The 21,270-nt window shown below is 63.5% G+C and overlaps 1 protein-coding gene across 4 annotated transcripts; it reads left to right on the top strand.

The window, feature by feature from the left end:
• The first annotated feature begins 1,389 nt into the window (after positions 1-1,389).
• On the top strand, positions 1,390-21,070 carry INAVA (innate immunity activator). 4 transcript variants are annotated; one of them, XM_070473810.1, is made up of 11 exons: positions 1,390-1,722; positions 4,123-5,213; positions 8,206-8,351; positions 8,963-9,087; positions 9,387-9,503; positions 9,991-10,198; positions 14,474-14,527; positions 15,317-15,527; positions 15,709-15,882; positions 17,585-18,233; positions 19,535-21,070. In XM_070473810.1, exons 3-11 carry the CDS (start codon positions 8,297-8,299, stop codon positions 19,625-19,627), a joined length of 1,686 nt encoding a protein of 561 aa, XP_070329911.1. In that variant the 5' UTR covers positions 1,390-1,722; positions 4,123-5,213; positions 8,206-8,296; the 3' UTR covers positions 19,628-21,070. The 4 variants fall into 4 exon arrangements, with proteins under 4 accessions (XP_070329911.1, XP_070329912.1, XP_070329910.1 ...); XM_070473811.1 differs by lacking the exon at positions 4,123-5,213; XM_070473809.1 differs by lacking the exons at positions 1,390-1,722; positions 4,123-5,213 and adding an exon at positions 1,751-1,927.
• The last annotated feature ends 200 nt before the right edge of the window (positions 21,071-21,270 follow it).

Raw genomic sequence — 21,270 nt, 5'->3', positions numbered from 1 at the left:
ATTTTATGTGTCAACTTGGCTAGGCCATGGTACCCAGAGATTTGGTTGAACATTATTGCAGATGTTTCTGTAAAGGTATTTTTTAGATGAGATTAACACTGAAATAAACAATAGATGCTGGCAGGTCAAGCCCACGACCTGCCATGGTGTGGTGGGCCACGTCCAATCATGTGAAGGCCAGAAGGGCAAAAAGATTGACTTCTAATAAACAGGGAGTTCTGCAAGCAGGCGGCCTCTGGAGCTGGACTGTGACCCCTTCCTGGGCCTGCAGCCTGCCAGTCCATCCTACAGGCTGTGGCCCTGTCAGCCTCTGGAGTATCATGGACCAACTCCTCTCTCTCTGTATGTCTGTACACACACACACAGGTTGGGGGGGGGGCGGGGGGGGGGGCGGATCGTATTAATTCCGTTTCCCTGTAGCTTTTCTTCAATTCAGGATAAAAATCTTAAATCCTTAGCCCACATGGCTTTACAGCCAGCTTAGCTCACCGAGTGTGTGTTAGCTGCCCAGTCATGTGTGACTCTTTGTGACCCCATGGACTGCAGCCCACCAGGCTCCACTGTCCATGGATTCTCCAGGCAAGAATACTGGAGTGGGTTGCCATTTCCTTCTCCAGGGGATCTTCGGGACCCAGGGATCAGTCGTGCATGCAGGGATGCTTTACCTTCTGAGCTACTAGGGAAACCCAGCTCACCTACTGCCTCTGTACAAACTGGGAAGAACCACCGCCTGTAGGCAGATGTGGCTCTGGCCCAGGCCCAGGGCTTGGTGGGTGGAGCCTGGGTGCACTTTTCCTCCTAGTTTGATGCACAACCTGGACAACCGCACGGAGCGGCCCTGCGTCCCGGGACCCCTGCCGGCGGCTCCAGTCTCCTAGACCCTCGCCTCCTCCTCACCCCACACCCCAAGCTCCCTCAGCTCCCAGACCCTCCCGGGGTCCTTTGCCGTCAGGCTTCTGTGCATCCCGTCGCTGCTGCCCTCGGCTCCTCTCAGGCCCCGACCCCCGGTTCCCGGCACGGCCCCCTCGGGCAGGCAGTGCGGTCCTCGGCCGGGGTCAGCCCCCGGTCCCCCCGGCGGGTGCTGTGGGCCTTTCGTCTCTGACCCTGCTGCCGAGTGCCCGCGCCTCTAGCTCGGGGATGCCGGGGGCGATTGCACTTTGACCCGCCGGAGTCGGGGGCACTAGTAGGTGCTCCATCAGCGTGGCCCGAACCGGCGGGGAGCGAATGAATGACGGGCGGGGCGCTGGCTCAGTCAGCCGCAGGAGGCCCCGCAACCCCCCAGCGCGCCCCCCGCTCCCGGCCGGTCCGCCACCCGCGGGAGGGGCCCGGCCGCGGCCGCCGGGGGCGGGGGGCGGGGGCCCGGCGAGGGGGAGGGGGCAGGGTCGAGAGGGCCCGGGGGGTGGGCGCGGCGCCCCCCCCTTCGCTCAGCCTGGATCTCCGGGCGCGGAAGCCGCCGGGCCGGCGGAGCGCGCGGAGGGAAGGCGGCCCCGGGCCCGGGAGGAGCCTCCCCCGCCGGGCCGCGGGAACTGGCGGCGCGGGGGGCTCCCGGGGCGCGCGCGTCCGGAGGCGGGGGGAGGCGGCCGGCACCCCCGCGCTGGGGTCCCCGCGGGACGCTCCCCCACCGCGGGCGCCTCCCCGCCCCGCCGCGCGGCCCCGCCCAGGCTCCCGAAGCGGAATCTCGGGTCTCTGCGCGCGTCCTCCCCCTCCTTCCTCTGGGCCTTGGTACGCCCCAGGGGACAGATGTCTTGGGATCTTTAACATTTGGGATGCTGCGAATGCCGAAGTTAAATGAAATACCTCCGGGGCGGGGAGGCCGGGAGGAGTCGCGGGGGGAGGAGAGCCGGCCTGGACGAGCAGGTCCCGAGGCGGCGAGGCGCGCGCGGGGGGCGCGGGGGCAGGCGGGCGGCGCGGGACCTCCATGGGACAGGTAAGGGCAGCGCCGGGGCGCGGCGCGGGGGCCGGGGCGGCCGAGCCGAGGCGGAGGTGGCCCCGGCGGGCAGTGGGCGAATTCGCCGGGGGGTGGGAATTCCGAATCCCTACCGAAAAGGCGCGTTTCCGTCTCCTCGACCTTTCTCCTCCGACCTTCCCCATGCCTGCGGACCCCCTGGCAGGTTCCGGGAAGCCAGACAAAAGGAGCCGAGCCTCGGGCCGCCGGGACGCGGAGGGCGCGGTGGGGGAGGGGAGCGGGGTGGACCGGACAAAGGGGCTTTTGGAGGCGAGCCTAGAGGTCTGATTCCAGGGCGCATTCCAGGCCGTCGTGGAGTCCGCCGTCCCTGCCCACTCCCCCGTCGCTCGCTGGAGGCGAGCACCTTTCCCAGCGGGAGGGGAGCACAGGGGAAAGGAAACAGTTTAAGGAACCGTCTCCCACCCCCTGAGCCTGGAGGGTCCCGGGATGACTCCCGCCTTTCTCTTTTCACTACTGGAAAGGGAAGCCAGCCGCTGACCACCGGTTCGGTGACTGTTGAAATTTTCGGAGTCCCCAGGAGTGGTCTTTGCTGAGTGCTGGTGGGGATGGGGAGTGGTCACACCCCCTTGGTTTAATTTCCAACCTCGTGTGTCACACGGAACTTACAGGAGAAACTTTAAAAACATAATGGAGAATGGGGTGGATGCAGGAGGTGGGAGAGTCCTCTGATTCAGGATTTATCCTTAGGAAATGAAAACCCAACAAGGGTGCAGCTTCTTTCAAAGATCAGATTCCAAGTATAAGAAACCCCACTTCCTCACCGACTGGTGGACCTGGTGACGATGCTCTGGCATGTGGGTCTCGGGTGTTGGCTGGAAGCAGCACGCTGCCATCCAGCAGGCCTCTGGAATGCCCACCTCCCCCCGGGCACCATGAATTGAAGGACATGGAGTCCAGGGAGATCCACATCTCGGGGTTCTTGAGAGAGCTGTGTTGCCAGTCCCACTCCGTGCCTCACATCCTGCTGGGCTGGGAAATGCTGCGGGTGAATTTGAGGGAGCACAGGATCTTTGAGGCTTCAGCACATGGACTGATCCTCATCCTTCTCTTCCTGAACTCAGAGATGGGGCATTACTCAAGGACAGAGTTCTTAACTGGGTCCATGGGCATGGAAAAGACTCTGATGTTGGGAAAGATTGAGGGCAGGAGGAGAAGGGGACGACAGAGGATGAGAGGGTTGGATGGGGTCACCGACTCAATGGACATGAGTTTGAGCAAGCTCCGGGAGATGGTGAAAGACAGGGAGGCCTGGTATACTGCAGCAACAAATGGGCCCCCGGAGCATCGGTGGATAGCATGAATTCCAAGGGTCTTGTACTCAGATGGGAAAGGGTTTATTTCTCATCAGCCTTTACTGAAAGTTAGCATTGCCTTCAGTTATGAAGACAAGACGCCGTTGGCAGTAGCTGTGATTTGCCGTTAGTAGATGCCAGAGGGTGTCCTATCACAGAGCCGTTGTGATGGCTGTCTGGGAACCCGGGCTGCTGCCGGTGGTGCAGCGTCGCCAGACTCCCGCATCCTGTTTCATCTTAATAGAGAAACAAGTATAGTTCACTATGCTGTCTCGTTTGTAGAACTGCATTTCACTATGATCTATTCTCTTAGTGATTCTCTTCATCTTATTTAATGTATTAAAACATATGCTACAAGCTGATTCCAGAAACTTCCATCACCTCTCCTTGCTGGGGGGGGTGGGCAGGGTGGAGGCCGGGTGTGCCTCGGGTCACCTCCTCTGTTTGTCTGGGGAGACTGACAAACCTGGGGGGGGCCTGCCTGCTGCTGGAGCCCCTCAGCCTGGGAGAGACAGGGGTGATCAGCCTGAAGGGCGCTGGCTCGCACTTTGGAAAGAGGGTGTGTGCAGGAGCAGGAGGGGCCTTGGCGGTGTAGGGGCGGTAGGGGCCGCCTGTGTCCGTGACGCGGCTCCATGGGAGCCCAAGCATCCTTGGGGTGACGGCCTCTGTTGTCCCTTCCCAGGGGACTGGGGGAGGGAGGTGGTCTTGGGGCTGAGTGTTGGGGAGCCATCTGGAAATGTGTGTAGTGCTGGGACCAGGGGCGAGGGGCCTGGCGGGGAGGGTGGTGCTGAGGGAAGCCTTGGGGGTCTCTGGTGGGCGGCACCTGTCCAGCTTCTTCCTCCTGCACTCTGCTTGTGTGCTTAGGTGCTCACTTGTTCCTGCCCTTTGCGACCCGGCGGACTGTCACCTGCTAGGCTGTTTCAGTCCATGGGATTCTCCAGACCAGAGCACTGGAGTGGGTAGCCGTTCATCTCTCCAGGGGCTCTTCCCGACCCAGGGATGGAACCGGGGTCTGCTGCCTTGCAGGCGGATTCTTTACCAGCGGAGCCACCAGGGAAGGCCTTCTTCCTGCTGGGGATGGACCACTGGCTGCCTTGGCCCTGCTTCCCAGATGAAACAGGCTGAACTCCAACAGTGCTGGGTTTGCCTGAGGGTCGGTGGGGTGGGGACCTGGGGGTTCAAGAAGTTCCACTTTGGGCTCTGGCCCCCGGCGTTCGGGGCGTGGGCTTAGAGCCCGGGGTCCCAGCGGCCCTCCTGTGGACTGGGGGCAGGACTGGGGTTCAGGGCGGGCCCTGTGGGGCCGGATGTCAGTGACGCACGGGGCGGGTGTGGCCTTGATGATCCTGGAGACGTCTGGGGTCAGAGGAGGGAACAGCCTGGCCTCCTTTGGGAGCCCGGAGCCTCCCTGCTTGGAGTTTCAGGGTCACGGCCCGGCCTGGCGTTTCTAACCTAGCTTGGCCTGGGCTCCACTTCAGAGGAGGGGAGCAGGGACCCGTCTTGTCAGCGAGCAGGTTTCTCTCTGGTGCTCCCCACGTGTGGGCGCTGCACGTGTTGGGAACCTGGGGGGTGGGCAGGGCCCTGGAGGCCCTGAAGGCTTGACCCCGCTGCCTTCTCCTGGGGTTCCTGCGGGGAGCCCTGGGTCCCATCCCCCGCTGCCCCCGGAAGTGCAGAGGCCCGAGCTGCCTGGGCGGCAGGACTTGTGCAGGGAAGGGCTTGCTCACCGCTCCTCCCTCTGACTCAAGTCGGAACAAGTAACCTGGCTCCCCTGGCCCAGCAGCCTGGGAGGGACGCAGGCGGGCCCCGGGAGGGCCAGCCGTCGGCCGTCAGCGCGGAGCCACCCTGGGTCAGAGCGTGGGGCGGCCAGGGACGCCCTGAGGCCACACGCGGGGCCCCTCGGCCCCCTGACCGGGACCAGGGGGCGCTTCCCTGACACCTGGACGGAAACCTGGACGCAGGTGAGGCGAGGCGGCTGGCCTTTGGGGTGAGGAGCCAGCCGGCCGGGAGCGGGCCGTGCTTGTGTCTGGGGCGCAGGGGGCGGGGGTGCTCATGGGCTGAGACGAGGCCCCGATGCGCTGGTTCCTGGGCCTCGCTCGGTTCCTGCGGGGCAGGGGAGACAGGCCCAGGGCCGGGCTGTGGGCCACGTTTGTGTGGGAGAGGGTCCCCGTGGCTCTGCTGGAGGGAGAGTGAGCAGGGCGTCCCTTCCTCCGCCTGCACCCCTCCTGTCCTCTGCCCTCTCCTGGGGACACTGCTCACTGGGTGGACGGCTTAGGGCCCCGGCTGGGGTCGCCGCTGGGGCTGCAGGTCTGGAGCTCAGGGAAGGTTCCTGTGCGGAGAGGCAGGGATGGTCCCAAAACTGTCTTTCTCTGAAAGCCATGCGTCCCACCCTCGGGAGCCCGCAGGCCCTGGGGGGCCCCCACAGGCTTCTGTCTCAGCCTGGCGCTGGCGCAGAGGTTCACGTTCAGGGCGGGGAGTGGCCAGCACCTGGGGTGCTGTCCAGTGTTCCGTGGTGAGACGGGGGCCCCGGCGGGTGAGGTGAGATGAGCTCTCTAGATCCCAGCAGCGGCGGCAGGACCCAGGCTTGCATCCCAGGCTCCGAGGTCTATGCTGGAGTCCGGAGCCCCGAGTGCCTGCCCCTGACCTTGGACGGAGAGATGGAACCCCGAGGGGACTGTCTGGCCAGCCTATGCCCTTGGTCCCCACTAACCCCGCTCGCTCCCCACAGCAGGACGGGCCTGAGAAGCCGACCGAGTTGTCGCCACTTCCCAGGGCACTCCTGAGTGGCTAGTAATTAATTAGTAAGTGTGACTAATTGATAGCTTCCCTCCCCTGGCCAGGCAGGCGTGCTTGCCCAGACCGCCTCGCTTCGTCGCTCAGGCTGGCTGAGCCCAGCGTCTGGGGAGGCTCAGGCTGGATGGGGGTTGGGGGAGCTGCCTGCCCTCTGTCTGCCTCCAGCTCCAGGAGGAAGGAGCATCTGGGAAGGATGGACCGGGCAGAGCTCGCTCACCCTGAGTGCCCTGGTCTGAGTTCCTCTCTGCAGCACCTCTGCGGAGGGCCCACATGATCCCACCGTGCATTCTCTAGGCCTCCGTGGAGGACTGGAACTCCGACCTGCAGGCACAAATTGTGTTCAGGGGTAGGCTTAGCTGACGCCCAAGGTGCGCTGCTGGGCCGTGCTCTGACACAGGTCTGCGCGCAGGGCAGCGGGGTGCTCCCCGGCCTGCCGGGCGGGGTCCCTCCCCTCTCCTGCCCTGCAGCCTCCGAGGCTGCCTCCTCTCCCCCCAGCTGACGAGCCCACCTCCCCCGCGCTGCAGTGTGCCCCGAGGAGAGGCAGGATAAGCTCCAGACAGAAACTCGGAAGGACTTTTGGACTGTTGCTCAACGGCTGACTCAGTGAGGAGGTGGCTGGCTCTCCTTCCAGGCCGCCTGCCGGGGCCCCACCCGCCCTCCCCACCCCCGCTGCAGCCAGCAGCCCTGGGCTCGGCCGGGGGGGACAGCGGCCGCCTGCAGGGGTGGCGTGGTCACTGGTGCCGGCGGATGCTCGCCCAGGAGCACTCCTGAGCTGCCTGTGTGCTCCCGGGCCGGGGAGGCAGGGCGGCCTCTGCCTTCCTGCGCCTGCGCTTCATGGCTTCTGCTCTGGTCACGCTCCGCTCACATGCACAGAGACACACAGACACCCACGTCCCCAGACACAGACACCCACGTCCCCAGACACAGACACACAGACACCCATGTCCCCAGACACAGACACACAGACACCCACGTCCCCAGACAGACACACAGACACCCATGTCCCCAGACACAGACACACAGACACCCACGTCCCCAGACACAGACACCCACGTCCCCAGACACAGACACACAGACACCCATGTCCCCAGACACAGACACACAGACACCCACGTCCCCAGACAGACACACAGACACCCATGTCCCCAGACACAGACACACAGACACCCACGTCCCCAGACACAGACACCCACGTCCCCAGACACAGACACACAGACACCCACGTCCCCAGACACAGACACACAGACACCCACGTCCCCAGACACAGACACCCACGTCCCCAGACACAGACACACAGACACCCACCTCCCCAGACAGACACACAGACACCCACGTCCCCAGACACAGACACACACACACACAGACACACCCATGTCCCCAGACACAGACACACAGACACCCACGTCCCCAGACACAGACACCCATGTCCCCAGACACAGACACACAGACACCCATGTCCCCAGACACAGACACACAGACACCCACCTCCCCAGACAGACACACAGACACCCACGTCCCCAGACACAGACACACACACACACACACATATCCACAGACACACAGACACCCACGTCCCCAGACACAGACACACACACACACAGGTGTGCGCTGTGTCTCCTGGCTGGGGGCGTGATGCCCTGGACTCCTCCCCTCCGAGGGGTCTCCCAGGCATCGTGGGCAGCCCAGAGCTGGCAGGACGCTTCGGGCACCTGCCTCGGATGCACGGCCTGGTGCAGACCGAGCAGGGGGTCTGGCCGCGTGCCAGCGCCCTCCCCGGGGGCAGTGGGCACGGTGCGGCTCCTGGCACAGACAGTCCCCTGCCGATTTGTCATCTCCCCCGCCACCCCCGGCCCCGTTTCATTCGCTCCTTTTGCTCTCCTTACGGTTTTTCTGCCCGGTGTCACGGTCCCCGGGGCCAGCCCTGCTGTTGCCCCCCCGGCCTTCGAGGCTTCTCTGGGAGGGTAGCCGTGGCTGTCTAGGCTGGGCTGAGAGTCCACCCAGGGCCAGGTCACCCCAGCACCGAGGCTGCCCCACCCCCAGAGTCCCTCCCCCAGAGGCCGGGTCGCCACGCCGTAGCCCCACCCTGACACATCCGACTAATCAGCTCTGTCTGGAAGCTCAGGGCTTTACCTCTGTCATTTTTTGTTGTTCTTTTAAAAGCTGGGGAAACTCCAGGCCACCTCCGTGTCCTGGCCTGGGCTGGGAAGGGTGTCGGTCCCTCCTCCTCACTCCCTCCTCCCAGAAGCCCACCATGGACAGCAAGGACGAGGTCAGCGACACGGACAGCGGCATCATCCTGCAGTCAGGTGAATGGGTCAGGCCCCCCAATCCCCGAGTCCTCCAGTCCCCAAGTCCACGAGTCCCGGGCTCTGGGCCCCGAGGGGCAGACACCAGAAGGGCTGGAAGGCTTTCCTTGCTGGGCGTCTGGCCGGAAGCATGGGTCCTGTTTGGGCAGGTATCTGTAGCACTCTCTCTCGGCTCCACGGTCCCTCAGAAGCTAGAAAATCTTATCTGGTTGGGGTGAGGGGCTAAGGCTCTGGTTGGTGCAAGCTGGTGGGCCCAGTGGGGACTGGTTTGGACGGAGGACCAGAGAGAAGAGGTGTGGGTGGTGTGTGTGTGCGTGACAGAGAGAGCAGGAAAAGCAGCAGGGAAAGCAGGCAGTGGCCGTGGGTGGAGGGTGGGATGGGAAGGGGTGAGTCCGGATCACAGCCCGCCCCGCCCCACACAAAGCTGGCAGGGCGGCCTGTCCTCCGAGCTGTCACAGGGCCGTAGGGCAGCAGGAGACTAGCCGGTTTGCGGCTGTGACATGGGGCCGTGGAAGCCGGCCCACAGTCTGGACAGGCGTGAGACTGCGAGCCCGCGTGTGTACCCCCAGCCGGGACTGGCTCCCCTGAGCACATGGCCCTGTCCCCAGCAGGCCCCGACAGCCCGGTGTCCCCCGCGAAGGAGCTGACCCACGCCGTGCGGAAGCAGCAGCGGGCCCTGGAGGAGCGGCTGGAGGCCTGCCTGGAGGAGCTGAGGAGGCTCTGCCTGCGGGAAGCGGTGAGGGCCGCGTGGCTGTGGGTGGGGCTGAGAGCCGGGGGGCCGGGGGGCAGACAGCACCGCACGGGGGAGGGTCTGCAGGGGCCACGTGGACGCAGGCGTCCTGGGCACCATAGCCTGGCCCATACAGGTGCCCGGCCGCGGGGAGCAGGAGGGACAGCCCTGGACGTGGGGCGGGCGGAGGTGGCCGGGGCCGGGCGGGCACGGCTCACGCACGTCTGCTGGGCAGGCTGCTGCTGCTCCGCCCAAGGCTGGGCGTGTGAGAGCTGCCTGGCCCGACCTTGTCCTGCCCCCCGCAGGAGTTGACGGGCATCCTGCCAGCGGAGTTCCCCCTCAAACCCGGGGAGAAGGCCCCCAAGGTCCGCCGCAGGATCGGAGCTGCTTATAAACTGGACGAGTGGTCCCTGCACAGGGAGGTGAGTCTGCCGGGTGCTGCCCGGGTCCCTGAGGGAGATGGCCCTGTCCCCAGGCCACCGTCCTGCCACTCAGGGCGCTTGGCTCCTGGTGGACAGGTCCCCCGCCCACGTGTTACCCACAGGGGCCTCAGGGAAGCCCTGCCTGGGCAGAACTGGAAGGGCCAGGGCCTCAAGGGAGGACACTGGGCCAGTCCCTCCAAGGGCCAAAGGGCAGCCGGCCTGGACGGGTGGGTTGCTCGGCTCCCCCTGCTGTCCTCCCCTTGCTCAGCTCAGGTGGAGGGCTGTGGGGGTGGATCCGGCCCTTGGGCCCCGCCCTGTGCGGTGAGGTTGCAGATCCCCTGGGCTCGTCGGCCCTTTCGGTGGGAAGGGAACGCGTCCACCTCGGCCCCGCCCCCGCGGGGCTCGGCTGGAGGCTGCTGGCTGGGTCCCGGCGCGGGCGGACCGGTCGGGGGCGCTGCCCGGGGTCGCTGACCGCGTCCTCCCCCAGGACCCGCTGAGCGGCCTGGAGCGCCAGCTGGCCCTCCAGCTGCAGATCGCCGAGGCGGCGCGGCGCCTGTGCCGCGAGGGGAACCTGGGCCGCCAGGTGCGCCGGCAGCGCCAGCACGCGGTGCGCCTGGAGGAGGAGAAGCTGCGGCAGCTGCAGCGGTGCCTGGGGGAGCGACGGGGAACCCCGCGCGGCGCGGCGTCCGGCCCAGGTGAGGCCCCGCCCCCGGGGGGACCGCCCTCCCGGGCCACGCCGCCGGACCCTCTGCAGCCCCCGACCCCTGAGCCGGCCCCACCCCCCTCCCCGAAACCCCGAACCCGCTCCTCTCTTCTGCTTCCTTCTTGAAATACACCGCCTGGACAGGGGCCTCGCAGGCTGTCCGCTTATCTCCAGGGCGTGTTCAGCCCTGCTGCCCCCGGCCCACCGGCGGTGGCGCGAGGCTCCGCTGTCCGCCGCGGCCGCTCCCGAGGGCCGCGTTCTGAGCCTCTGTTCAGGGGACCGCTTCAGGGCCCGCGGCTCTGCTGGAAGTCCAGCCCCACCCGCGCACCTGCCATCCCCAAAGCCCCTGCAGAATCTAGACCCGTGGGGTCCGGAGCGGCCCCTGCTGTCTAGTTGCTGAGCCTCAGGCCAGTCCCTGGACGGCAGTTGGTCCAGCTCAGCGCCTCTCCCAGTGGGAGGATCTGGGCCCTCGGCGCGGCTCTTTCTCCTGATGGAGCCCAACTCGTCTAGTCGGTCCTTGGAGGCCTCCCTCCTGGGCCCCAGGCCTGCTGAGGGCCGGTGGCTCTGCGTGGAACTGGACTCCAGGCCTCACCCAGCTCCCCAGCTCCCGCCCCCAGCCCTCAGGGTGGGCTTCATGCTGGGCCTGCCTGCCGAGCCCGAGCCCGAAGCCTTGGTCCCTGGGCGGGCCCCGCGGCGGTGCGGCAGGCAGACAGTCGTCTCCACACGGTCCTCCCTGCTGCTGCGCATCGCCTCTAATTCAGGGGGAAAGGGTGTGCTAGACACCTCGCAGGTCCCCGCAGCCAGGAGTAGGGGGCGAGCGAGGGGGACCTCCACGCGATGGCTGAGTTGGTAGAGCCAGGAGACAGGCAGCCGGCAGGGCTGGACAGCGACCCCTGGGCCCTTCCCTTCCCGACCGCACCCGGGACATGGCCTCCCAGCAGCTGACCGGGCACCGGAGCCCCGAGGGCCCACTGGGCCGGTGGGGAGCGGCCACATCCCATCCGTGTGTCTCAGCGCCTCGTGTCCCTTCCCGCCTCGCACCGTCCCAGGAGCCCTGACCACAGGCCTGTGGTGTGGGCGGGGGGGGGGGGGGGGGGGGGTGGCCACCTTCGTGACGATGACGCTTGTCGGGAGTGCGGAGCAGGCCAGGACACGCCTGGGGCTTTGGCCAGCCGTCCCTGGGAGACGGCGGCAGGCATGTAGTCCAGGGGAAACAGCCACGGGGAAGGGACCAGCCCAGCGGTGCTTTCACCCTCCTGATCAGAGACACAGGCCTGCTCTCCACACGCAGTCCTGTCCCAACAAGGTGCTGAGGTCCTGGGTCTGCTGCCCTGAGGAGGCTGAGGTCCTGGGCTCCCGTGTCCTCTCTTGGGAGCCCAGGAGGGGGTGGCTGGACACAAGTCATTCCTGTGGCTCTGCCCAGCCGGGCTCGCCCTGAAACAAGGAAGTAGACAGGAGTTGATAATTAGTTAGTAGCTGAAAGGTGTTTTGAATTAAAGAGAAAAAAAAAGAGCAAACAGACTAACCAAAAAACTAACAGAAATCCACCCACCCTCGTGGTTATTCAGTTTGCAAGTGTAACTGTGCCAGGTGAGGAATTGGCCCTCTGCAGGTGCGGGGGTGCGGTCCCGTGCGGGACTGACTGCCCACGGGGAGCCTGGGAGAGCTGCCCCCGGCGCTGATCTAACGCAGCAGGTGCTCGGGACGCCTCTGTGGGTGGACAGCGCCCGCTTCTAGCGACACTAGTAGAATTTCTCGGGTGATGGAAACATTCCAGGCCCATGTGGGGCTGTAGGGCGCTTGGATTGTGCCTGTGTGGCTGAGGGACTAAATTTTCATTTCATTTAAAATAGCCACGTGCAGCTGTTGGCTGTGGGCTAGATGGTGGCGCTTTGAGGGCGCTCCGTGGGGGTGAATGCCCTCTGCCTGGGGTGTCCTGCTGCTGCTGCGGGGCCAGGGGCTCAGTGTGGCCAAGGCAGTGAGCAGCCCTCGGGAACCGCTTCAGGGGCCTCCGGGTCCCCCGCTGTGCTCTGTGCCGCTAAGTCCACGGAATTCCAATTATGAGGATTTGGGCTGACGGTGGGGGGATGGCTTTCTTCCCAGACCCTGTAGTCAAACCCAAAACACACGACTCTCACCCCACTGCACCCCTGGGCTGTGACAGGAGCAGTCCCACAGCGTCTCCAGCTGACATTGGTGAAACGGAAGTGTCTCGACTCCTCAGGTTTTTGTAAAAGATCAGAGAGGCTGGGAAGCAGGATTCAGGAGGAGGATGTCTCCCCAGGTGAACCCTAAAGCACAGAATGGTGTCAGCTGAGCTGGTCCAGCGGCATGGTTAACAACCTGCTCTGTCTGTGTGAAGGTTCTCATTCTTTTTTTTAAATGATGATATATTGATGGCATAATGTCCACAACAGTTTTTTCTTTTTTTTTGAAAAAAAAAAAAAAAAAAAAAGTTATTATTTATTTGGGCTTCCCTGGTGGTTCAGATGGTAAAGAATCTGCCTGCAATGCAGGAGACCTGGGTTTCATCCCTGGGTTGGGAAGATCCCCTGGAGAAGGGAAAGGCTAACCACTCCAGTATTCTGGCCTGGAGAATCCCATGGATGAGGGGCCTGGTGGGCTACAGTCCATTTTTAAAATGAATGATATATTACTGGCATAATGTCTGCAACAGTGTTTCTTTTTTAAAAAACGCACTATTTATTTGGCTGTGTTGGGTCTTCATCACAGCACACAGACCTCTGCCTAGTCACAGCCGGGAATCTTACTTTTCTGAACAGGGCTCAAACCTGAATCCCTGCATTGGAAGGTGGATTCTTAACCACTGGATCACCAGTCCCCCTGCTTCATTTAAACTGAGGAGCAAAGACTAACACACTTCTGTAGCGGTCCAGAGAGTAAATCTTTTAGGCTTGTGGGCCGTATCGTCTCGGTCACCACTGCTCAACTCCGCCCTCACATCTGAAAGCATGCAGACGTTACGTAAAGAAACTTGTTGCTGAGTTTCAACGAAACTTTATAAAATAGCCAATTAACTGGGTTTGTCCTGTAGGCTTGCCATCAGCCAATCCTTGTTAGAATTTTCAGATGGCTGGAAACTAAATCTCGACGTTTCCTGAGTGAGGACCTCTGCATGAGAAGCTAGCTAACAGCAGGGCCCGTGAGTGGTGGTGGTGGTGAGCCAGACGGGTCAGACTGTCTGGGTGTGAATCTGACTCAGCCACCGAACGCCAGATCGACCTGAGCTGTTTTATCAGCTCATCCAAGCCTCCGTGGCCTCAGCTATTACACGGAGACGGAGATGTAATCTCACAGGGTACAAAGCGCTGAGTAGAGCCCAAGAGAAATATTATTTGCCCTCATCCTTGTTCTCAGACGCGGTTGAAAACGCTTTGAGTTCCGTCCGGGTCATGTCAGGTACAGACCCAGGGTCTGAAGTTTCAATTTGCTCAAAGTGAAAGTGTTAGTCGCTCGGTCATGTCTGACCCTTTGCAGTCCCGTGCACTGTAGCCCACAAGGCTCCTCTGTCCGTGGGATTCTCCAGGCAAGAATGCTGGAGTGGGTTGCCATGCCCTTCTCCAGGGGATCTTCCGACTCAGGGGATGAACCCAGGTTTCCTGTTTGGCAGGTGGGTTCTTTACCATCCGATCCACCAGGGAAGTTTGTTCAGGGGCAGCGGCAAATTCACGTCCTCTGACTCCTGGGTCCCCGGGCTGTGCCCATACAGAAGTGCTCCCTCTGTGAGTTCCGGAGGCTGCCCCCAGTTCAGCCGGCCAGACCGCCCTCGAATTGTCCCAGGACCCCACAGTCCCACTTCCCACTCACACTGCTCTGTGGGTCTCAGGTTTGGGGTCCTTGAGTTGCCTTGTGCTTGTGGTAGCAGAAGACTACAGCAGATGAGTGGAACCGCTACAGCAGAGTCCAGAATGACCGTGTCTGCCTTTGCCCTCCGCAGCCTGGAAAGCCTGGCAGTGCAGGGAGGGTCTGGGTCTGCGGAAAGGGAGGCCCAGGGCGCTGACAGGATTCTTGGAGGCCACAAAGCTAGTGACAGGACCTGCATTAAAGGCAGATTTCCCGTCTCCTCACGCCGATCTTCAGACTCTTTTCTCCTTCCCAGTAATGAAGTCGCACCCGGCCGGTGTTGAGCGCTGGTCTGGTCGGTGTTTGCTGATAAGGGGTGCCCCCAGGAGTGGAGGGGCGGGCGGGGCTGCCAGCAGTGCAGGGGGCGCTCCTCACCCGCTCCTCTCCCCTTTGGCCACCCCAGAGCTCAGCGCCTCGGATGACAGCTCCCTGTCGGACGGGCTGCCCCGGGAGGAAGGTGAGAGGGGCTTCGGGACTCTGGTCAGCTGGGCTCCTGCGTGAGTGTACTGGCGAGTTCCCTTAGTGAGCTGGGGGGCGAGGGGTGCGGGGCGGCCAGAGTCTGCTCCACGGGGTCGCTGAGTCCCACGTGCACCCGCACACGTCTGCTGACCGCGGGGACAGCCGGCCCATCACCGGAGCCGGCGCTCAGTCACGCGGGTGGGAAGGTGAGCCCCACAGAGCCTTGGGCGCCGGGCCCCTGCTGCGGCCTGAGGCTCAAGTCTTCACTTCAATGTGCACCATTCACAGCTTCAGCCGCTGTTCTTTGTGGAAACTGGGCAGCACCAAGGGAAGAAGCATAGTTCATAGACTGAGCACCCTGCCTACAAACCCTGATGATGCTGGGGGGCGGGGGTCCTGGTGGACCAAGAGGGTGGTGCAGTCCTGCCCAGGGGAGGGCCCCGCCCGGTCAAGAAGACACACAAACACAGGCATGGTGTGACAGTGAAAATAGGGAGACAGGAGGTCAGCTGCAGACATGACACCAGGGGCAAAGGATAGAAGGTGAGTCCTGTGAGCCAGGAGAGTCAACCTGGGGAGGCTTCCTGGAGGAGGCAGCTGTACTGTGGAGCCGTGAGGGAGTGCGTCCCAAAGGGGAAGAAAGTGTTTCGGAGCATCTGGGCCCAGAGCCATGGCCTGGCACAGCCGGACAAGCAGCCATGGGAGCGAGAGCAGGGAACAGGCTGTGGAGGTTCTAGTTGGGCCGGTTCCCCCACTGCTGCCCTCACCAGGTTTCTTTCACCTGCAGAGGCACCTCAAGTGCCAAAACCTCCCCTGGAGGCCCCAGATCCACCCTCCCGGCCTCTCCCGCCCCAGAGCCTCGAGGGGCTGCAGCCAGCAGGCCCTGAGACGGGGAGCCTGGAGCGGGCCCCCATCCAGAACAGCCCCTGGAAGGAGACGAGTCTGGACCACCCCTACGAGAAACCCAGGAAGTCTTCCGAGGCCGGAAGCGAGTCCAGGTGAGGCAGGAGGAAGGGAGGGCTGGGGGCAGGTGGGAACTGGGGGGGGGGGGGGAGCGTGGCTGGCACTGTGTGAGAGGCTTCCCGCCCCCACCCCCCCAACCTTGTGATGCTGCGGGGCTGGCACCCCTGGGTGGAGACATTCCCGATGCTGACCCGTCTCCAATTCCTCCACTTCCAGCAGCCCGGCCAGCACCCCGCAGGATGGGCCGAGCGCCTCCAGCCTGTGGCTACTGGAGCCCGCCTCCTACTGCGTGGTCCCCATCCACAGTGTTCCTGGGCAGCGGCAGGGCCGTACCAGTGCCCCGGCCACCCCTGACATGCAGGGCAGGAGGGGCCATCCGCAGCCCCTGAGGTAAGAGCCAGGCCCCCCAGCCATCCTGGGAGCCTGGAGGGCGGCGGCTCCCAGGGCTCTGTGGGACACCCGTGGGCCACACCGGGCTTGTGTAGTGGCTTTTCCTTGAGACTCTTTCTCAAGCACCTCTCAGCGGAGGCTGCGCCCCGATGGGCAAAGCGAAGGGCGAGTCACTTACGAAGCAACTTGTTTTCTCCCAGAGACTCTGGTGTTGTCTCTTTGCATGACCTCCCCATCCAGAAGACCGCCTTGTTGGGGGAGGATAGTGTCTTGGTAGGGACTTTTGCAGTGGTCTGTGACTGTTTGGTATTGGTCCCTGATGATGGACAGGTCACGTTTTCGCTTGATGTCTAGTTGATTCTCACTCCTTGGGTACTTATGTTCTGTGAAGTCGCCACAAACCCCTGCTCCCTGAGACACACAGGGTCACAGCTGCTGGCCTGTCAACGGATCGACCCGTAAACTTATTTTATAGAGTTTCTGTTGAAAGACACCTTATCTAATATATAGCACTGACTGAACTCGGGGCCAGCAGCCAGAGAACTCACACCCGCACGGAGCTCATCTAACCTGTGTTTTCTCCGTAAATCATGCCCCAGCTTTCTCATGCTCCGGACACCCAACAGCCCTGCAGCATCAGCTTCAGGGCTGTCTTAATCAGTGAAATCACCTACAGAGGCATAAAAACAAGAAAGCATGACGTTAAATAGACTGTGGAAAGGGCCTCTGTGTGCAGGGTGAGAGCTGCGGTCTCAGCTGGGAGAGCCTGTCGGGCAGCTCAGAATCTTCACCACCCTGTGTGTGTCCACACGTGACAGAGTATGGGAGTGTTGATTTGGAAGTTACAAATCCATTCAAGCAGCAGGTGAACCCGCAGATACAGAACCCATGAACAACGAGCACCCACTGGGCCCTCCTTTCTGAGACCTCTGTGCTCTGGGGCTGGTTTCAGCCATCACCACTTGATCAGTGATGACGCCAGGGATGACGGGCAGTGCTGGCCACACCCTCCCAGGGGTCCAGGGTGGCCTCAGGACATGGCTGCGTTCTCATGTCAGGTTAACTGCCCATGGGCAGCACTGAAGTCCAGCAATGCATCTTATAGTGTACATACCCCCGCCTTTAACACACAGGGCCTGTGTGCAGATCAGTGAAAGGAACCCTCTGGATGGGCAGGCCTGCTCACTCCCGAGGGTCTGGCAGGGGGACAGTGGATTCTGGATGGGCTGGCTGTCCTGGGCTGGTGTCCCAGGGAGGGCCAACTGCATGCAGCCACCCTGTCCCAGCTGACTGGGGCTGCCATACAGAGCCCCTCGCCTGGAAAGAAGCCACTGTCTCCCAGTCTGGAGGCAGAGGTCCTGGCCCCAGGTGTCCCGTGGTGGTTTCTCCCTTGGCCTCAGCCCTGGGCTCTCTGCCCTCCCTCGGTGCCACGGGCCAGTTTCAGGCCTTCATCTCAGATGCTTGCGGGTGTCCACCTGGACAGATCATGTGGACAAAATGCCACTGGACCGCTTGCACCTGAGATGGCTGAGATCAGGAGGCAGCTGTGGCCTTCTCGCCCCAAATCCGGGCTGGCCAGGCAGTGGAGCGGGAGCGGGTGGGGTGCAGGAGGGGCGTGTAGGACTTTAGGTGGGCCGGGCGATGCCTCCGTCCCTAGACCCCCGGAGGCACGGCTGGCTCAGTGTCCCCCTTCTCCCTGCAGGAGCGACCCCTTCCGCGCAGGCCCCGACGGCCGGGGTCGTAGCGCCCTCCCGCGGCGCCGCCCCACTTACTACACGGTGACGGCACCGGAGCCCTGCTGTGCCCGCCCCGCGCCCGCGCCGCACGCCACCTGCCACTCGTGCTCCGAGGACAGTGGCTCCGAAGCGTCCAGCCTGTCGCACCCCACGCCGCCCGGCAGCAGCAGCCCCGACATCTCCTTCCTGCGGCCCCTCTCCCCGCCCGCACCGTCCCGCCCGCCCCGCGGCCCCGCCGGCCCCGCCGGCCCCCGGCTCCGGCCGCCCCCAGCCTGCCTGCGGGCCACGCGCTACGTGGTGCTGGCCGAGGGCCACCCGCCGCCCGCCCAGTGGGCTGAGTGGGGCCCGGGCCGCGGCGAGGACGTGGGCCCCCCGCGCTGGCAGCGCCCACCGCCCGCCCACAGCCGCGTGGCCCGGACGCCCTCGCTGCGCGACCACCCCGCGGGCCGCGGGCTCAGCAAGGCCGCCGTGTCCGAGGAGCTCAAGTCGTGGCATGAGCGGGCCCGGCTCCGGAGCGCGCGCCCCCACTCGCTGGACCGCCAGGGGGCGTTCCGCGTGCGCAGCCTGCCGCCCGGTGCCGACAACTTCGTGCGCGCGCCCGCCCCGCGCGGACAGGTAACGCTCCCTGGCCCGGCTCTCCGGGTCCTGCGGTCCCGGCTGGCCCAGCGCAGAGCCCAGAGCCGGCAATCCGGGGGCCCGGCAGCCCTCAGCTAGGAAGAACAGCCCCCAGACGTTTCCTTGCGGCTCTGGGAAGCCCTTGGAAGACTCGCCTGGGGGCCTCCAGAGTTTGCCTGCTCAAGAGCACATGCCCACGTGCGCCAGTGGAGGTGACCCTCCCAGACACCTAAAACATCTCCCCCTAATGGCTCCACCGAGGATCAACCAGACAGACCTCTATTCATAATCCGAAGTCCAATCCAATCACCCCCAGATTTCCTGACTTGAGGTCCCAGGACAAAGAGTCTGGAAAGGGTTTGCAGGAGGCGAACCTGTGGCCACCCATCAGCTCCTCCCCACCCCGACACCCTTCCATCACCCAGCTGAGAAGCAAGCTGACTCGTGGTTAAGTGCCCAGGCCCTGGTACAAGTCAGCCTTGCCCCTTAGCAGTCAGGATGGGGCAGGTTAGTCAGCACTCCCATCATCTGTCACCCCCTCTGTAAAGGGAGCAGCAAAGGACCCGTCCCCTAGGGGCAGTACTCCATGTGAAATGATCAGAGCCCTGTATGGTAAGCCCTGGATGAGAGGTGCTACTGTCACCCAGGCGCCTGAGGCCAGGGATGGGGTCGGTGGGCAGCTTGTAGGTGGAGCACCCCAACATGAGATAGGGTGGCCGCCCTGGTTTCTGTGCCCAGTTTCTTCCTTCTGCAAGAGGGGCATTATGCAGGAGCCTTCCTTTGTTCTTGCCCCCTGGTACAGAGGGCCATGCTCCTGAAGTCACGACAGGCTGCTTCCTGAGACCCGAGGTTCCGGCAGGTCCCACGGCGCCTCCCTCCCCGCCCCCAGTTCTCTGGGCTGCAGCTGGCCTCCCGGGCCTGGCAGCGCCCTGGCTCCAGTCCCAGCCGCACCCTCCGGCTGAAATGAAGTGCCTTCCCCTTCCCACGAGCTGGGACCTGTCCTTGGCCCAGGCCCAGCCAAGCCCAATGTGCCAGATGGGAGGGTGATGAGAACTGAGCCCAGGATACAGAGGCAGAGCAAAGGTCAAGGTGCCCGTCACACCCTGAAAAGAACTGGGGCGGAACTGGATAGGGCCATCTCTGGGCCCAGAGAGCCTCCGGGGAGGCAGGGGCTGGGTGGCTGGGCCGGTGCTGCCTCCGGTCAGCAGCCTCCAGGGACGAGGATGGGGTGGCCAGGCATGCTGTCCCGAAGCCTCTACTTGGTCTGCTCACCCGCCTCTCCTTTCCTCCTGGCCTGGCAGGTGCCCACGGTGTGCGTGCTCCGGAGATCACCTGAGGGGGTCCCCGTGCAAGTTTTTGTACCTGAGAATGGCGAGATCATGAGCCAGGTGTAACCCCGGGCTGCAGACGCCCCCCGGCTGGCTGAAGAAACTGTTTCCCAGCGGGGCTGGGGCCGTGACCGCCCCCTCTCCTCGCCCTCTTCAGCTCCCTTCCCCCATCGCAGGTCGATGACCTGGAGCTGAAACTTTTTTTTTATCAGTTTTCGTTCAAAAGCCCTGGCCTGAGGATTTATGTTTGTGGTTTGTCTGCACCATCCCTGTGATATAAGGATGCTTTATTCCCCAGAGACTGGCCTACTGGATGTGAGGCCTTGCCTCTGGCTGGTGGCATCTCTCCATGTGCCAGGTGGGTGGCAGGGGATGCCTGGAGCGGAGAGGGCCACGGAGAGTCCCCCCAGCACTCTGGAGAACAGCCCTCCTCCCCCACTACCGCTGGGGCGGCACCCCTCTACCCAGTTGCCAGCACCCCGGCTGTCAGGTGCAGGGCTGCTCGCGTCCTGGCCTCTCTGTGCTCTGTGATGCACGCGCGAGGGCGGGGTTAAAGGTCAGTGTGTCCCGGTGGAGTCTTGTCTTCCCAGGCCCTGGTTACTGTGCACCTGTGTCCTGAGGCCCCCAGCACTGACCCAGGCCCAGGAGCCTCGGGTCCGAAGCCTCTCTGATTGGGAGCATCAGGAGGCCCAGGCTGGGGCTGGCTACCTCCTCTGGGCCCCGTGAAGACTTGTAGGCCCCTGCCCCTTGACGTCTTTTTGTTGTAGTCCCAAGAGCCAACACTGCACACGTGCTTTAAGAAAGATGCCCCTTTTGGCATGTCCCCGGGGCAGGAGTGTTACTGCTTCTCCCCACCCATGTGCCTCTGTCCTGAGACCAGATCTTCTTGAAGGAGGGCAAGTCCTGGCTTTACAGACATGGGACACTCACCCTGCAGGTGTCACTGAACTGTCCTAGCACTGACTTGAGGCCTGGCAGCTGGCTGTGCCAAGCTGATCTGTGGTCCCGGGATCTTGTCCTAGTAGGGTCTCTGCTACCTGGTCAGAACCGCAAATGGGGACCCTGCTTGCAGGAGAGAGCCGCTGAGTCAAGGCCAGGAGGGGCGGGGCGCACTAGGCTGACTCTGCCCATGTGGCGTCCTCCGTCTGCAGGGTGGAAGTGGGGGAATTAGGCCCCGAGAACATCCTGACCTGGATGAGACCCACTTCTCCCACTGCCTGGGCCATCTGGCTGAGGGGTCAGGAGGAGGGAGAGGGCCTGCGGGGAAGCCTGCATCCCTGCCCTTCCTGGTCTGGGGCCACCTGGGCACAGTCACCCACCCCCTGGTCCTCGTGGAATACAGCACTCCTTGGGTTAGCACTCCACATACCTGCGCGCCCCGCATGTTAACTTATTGCTCCCATGTGATGCCCGGGGCACCTGAGAAGCAGCTGTGTCCTCGGCTGTGTGGCTGGAGCTGTGGGGTTCTGTGCCAGATACTCCAATAAACTCTGTGCTTTGTGAGGCTGAGCTGGTGAGGAAGGTTCTTATGCGCCGAGTTTCCAGCTGGTGGTCTGGCCAGGGCCCTGGGCAGCAGGTGGGTGGGAAGTGTCCCGGGCAGGACGGGAGGAGGAGTCAAAGCTCCTGGGTCCCCCCCCAGGTGCCCCACCAGGGCCCAAGAAACTGGCCTCTGAGGGTCCTTCCTGGGAAGGATGGGGCCGTGGCAGCCC

This window comes from Odocoileus virginianus, chromosome 11 (assembly GCF_023699985.2).
Source record: "Odocoileus virginianus isolate 20LAN1187 ecotype Illinois chromosome 11, Ovbor_1.2, whole genome shotgun sequence".
In the NCBI taxonomy this organism is placed as follows: Eukaryota; Metazoa; Chordata; class Mammalia; order Artiodactyla; family Cervidae; genus Odocoileus; species Odocoileus virginianus.
Note: the sequence above shows the minus strand (reverse complement) of the source record. Positions and strands in the feature narration are given on the sequence as shown.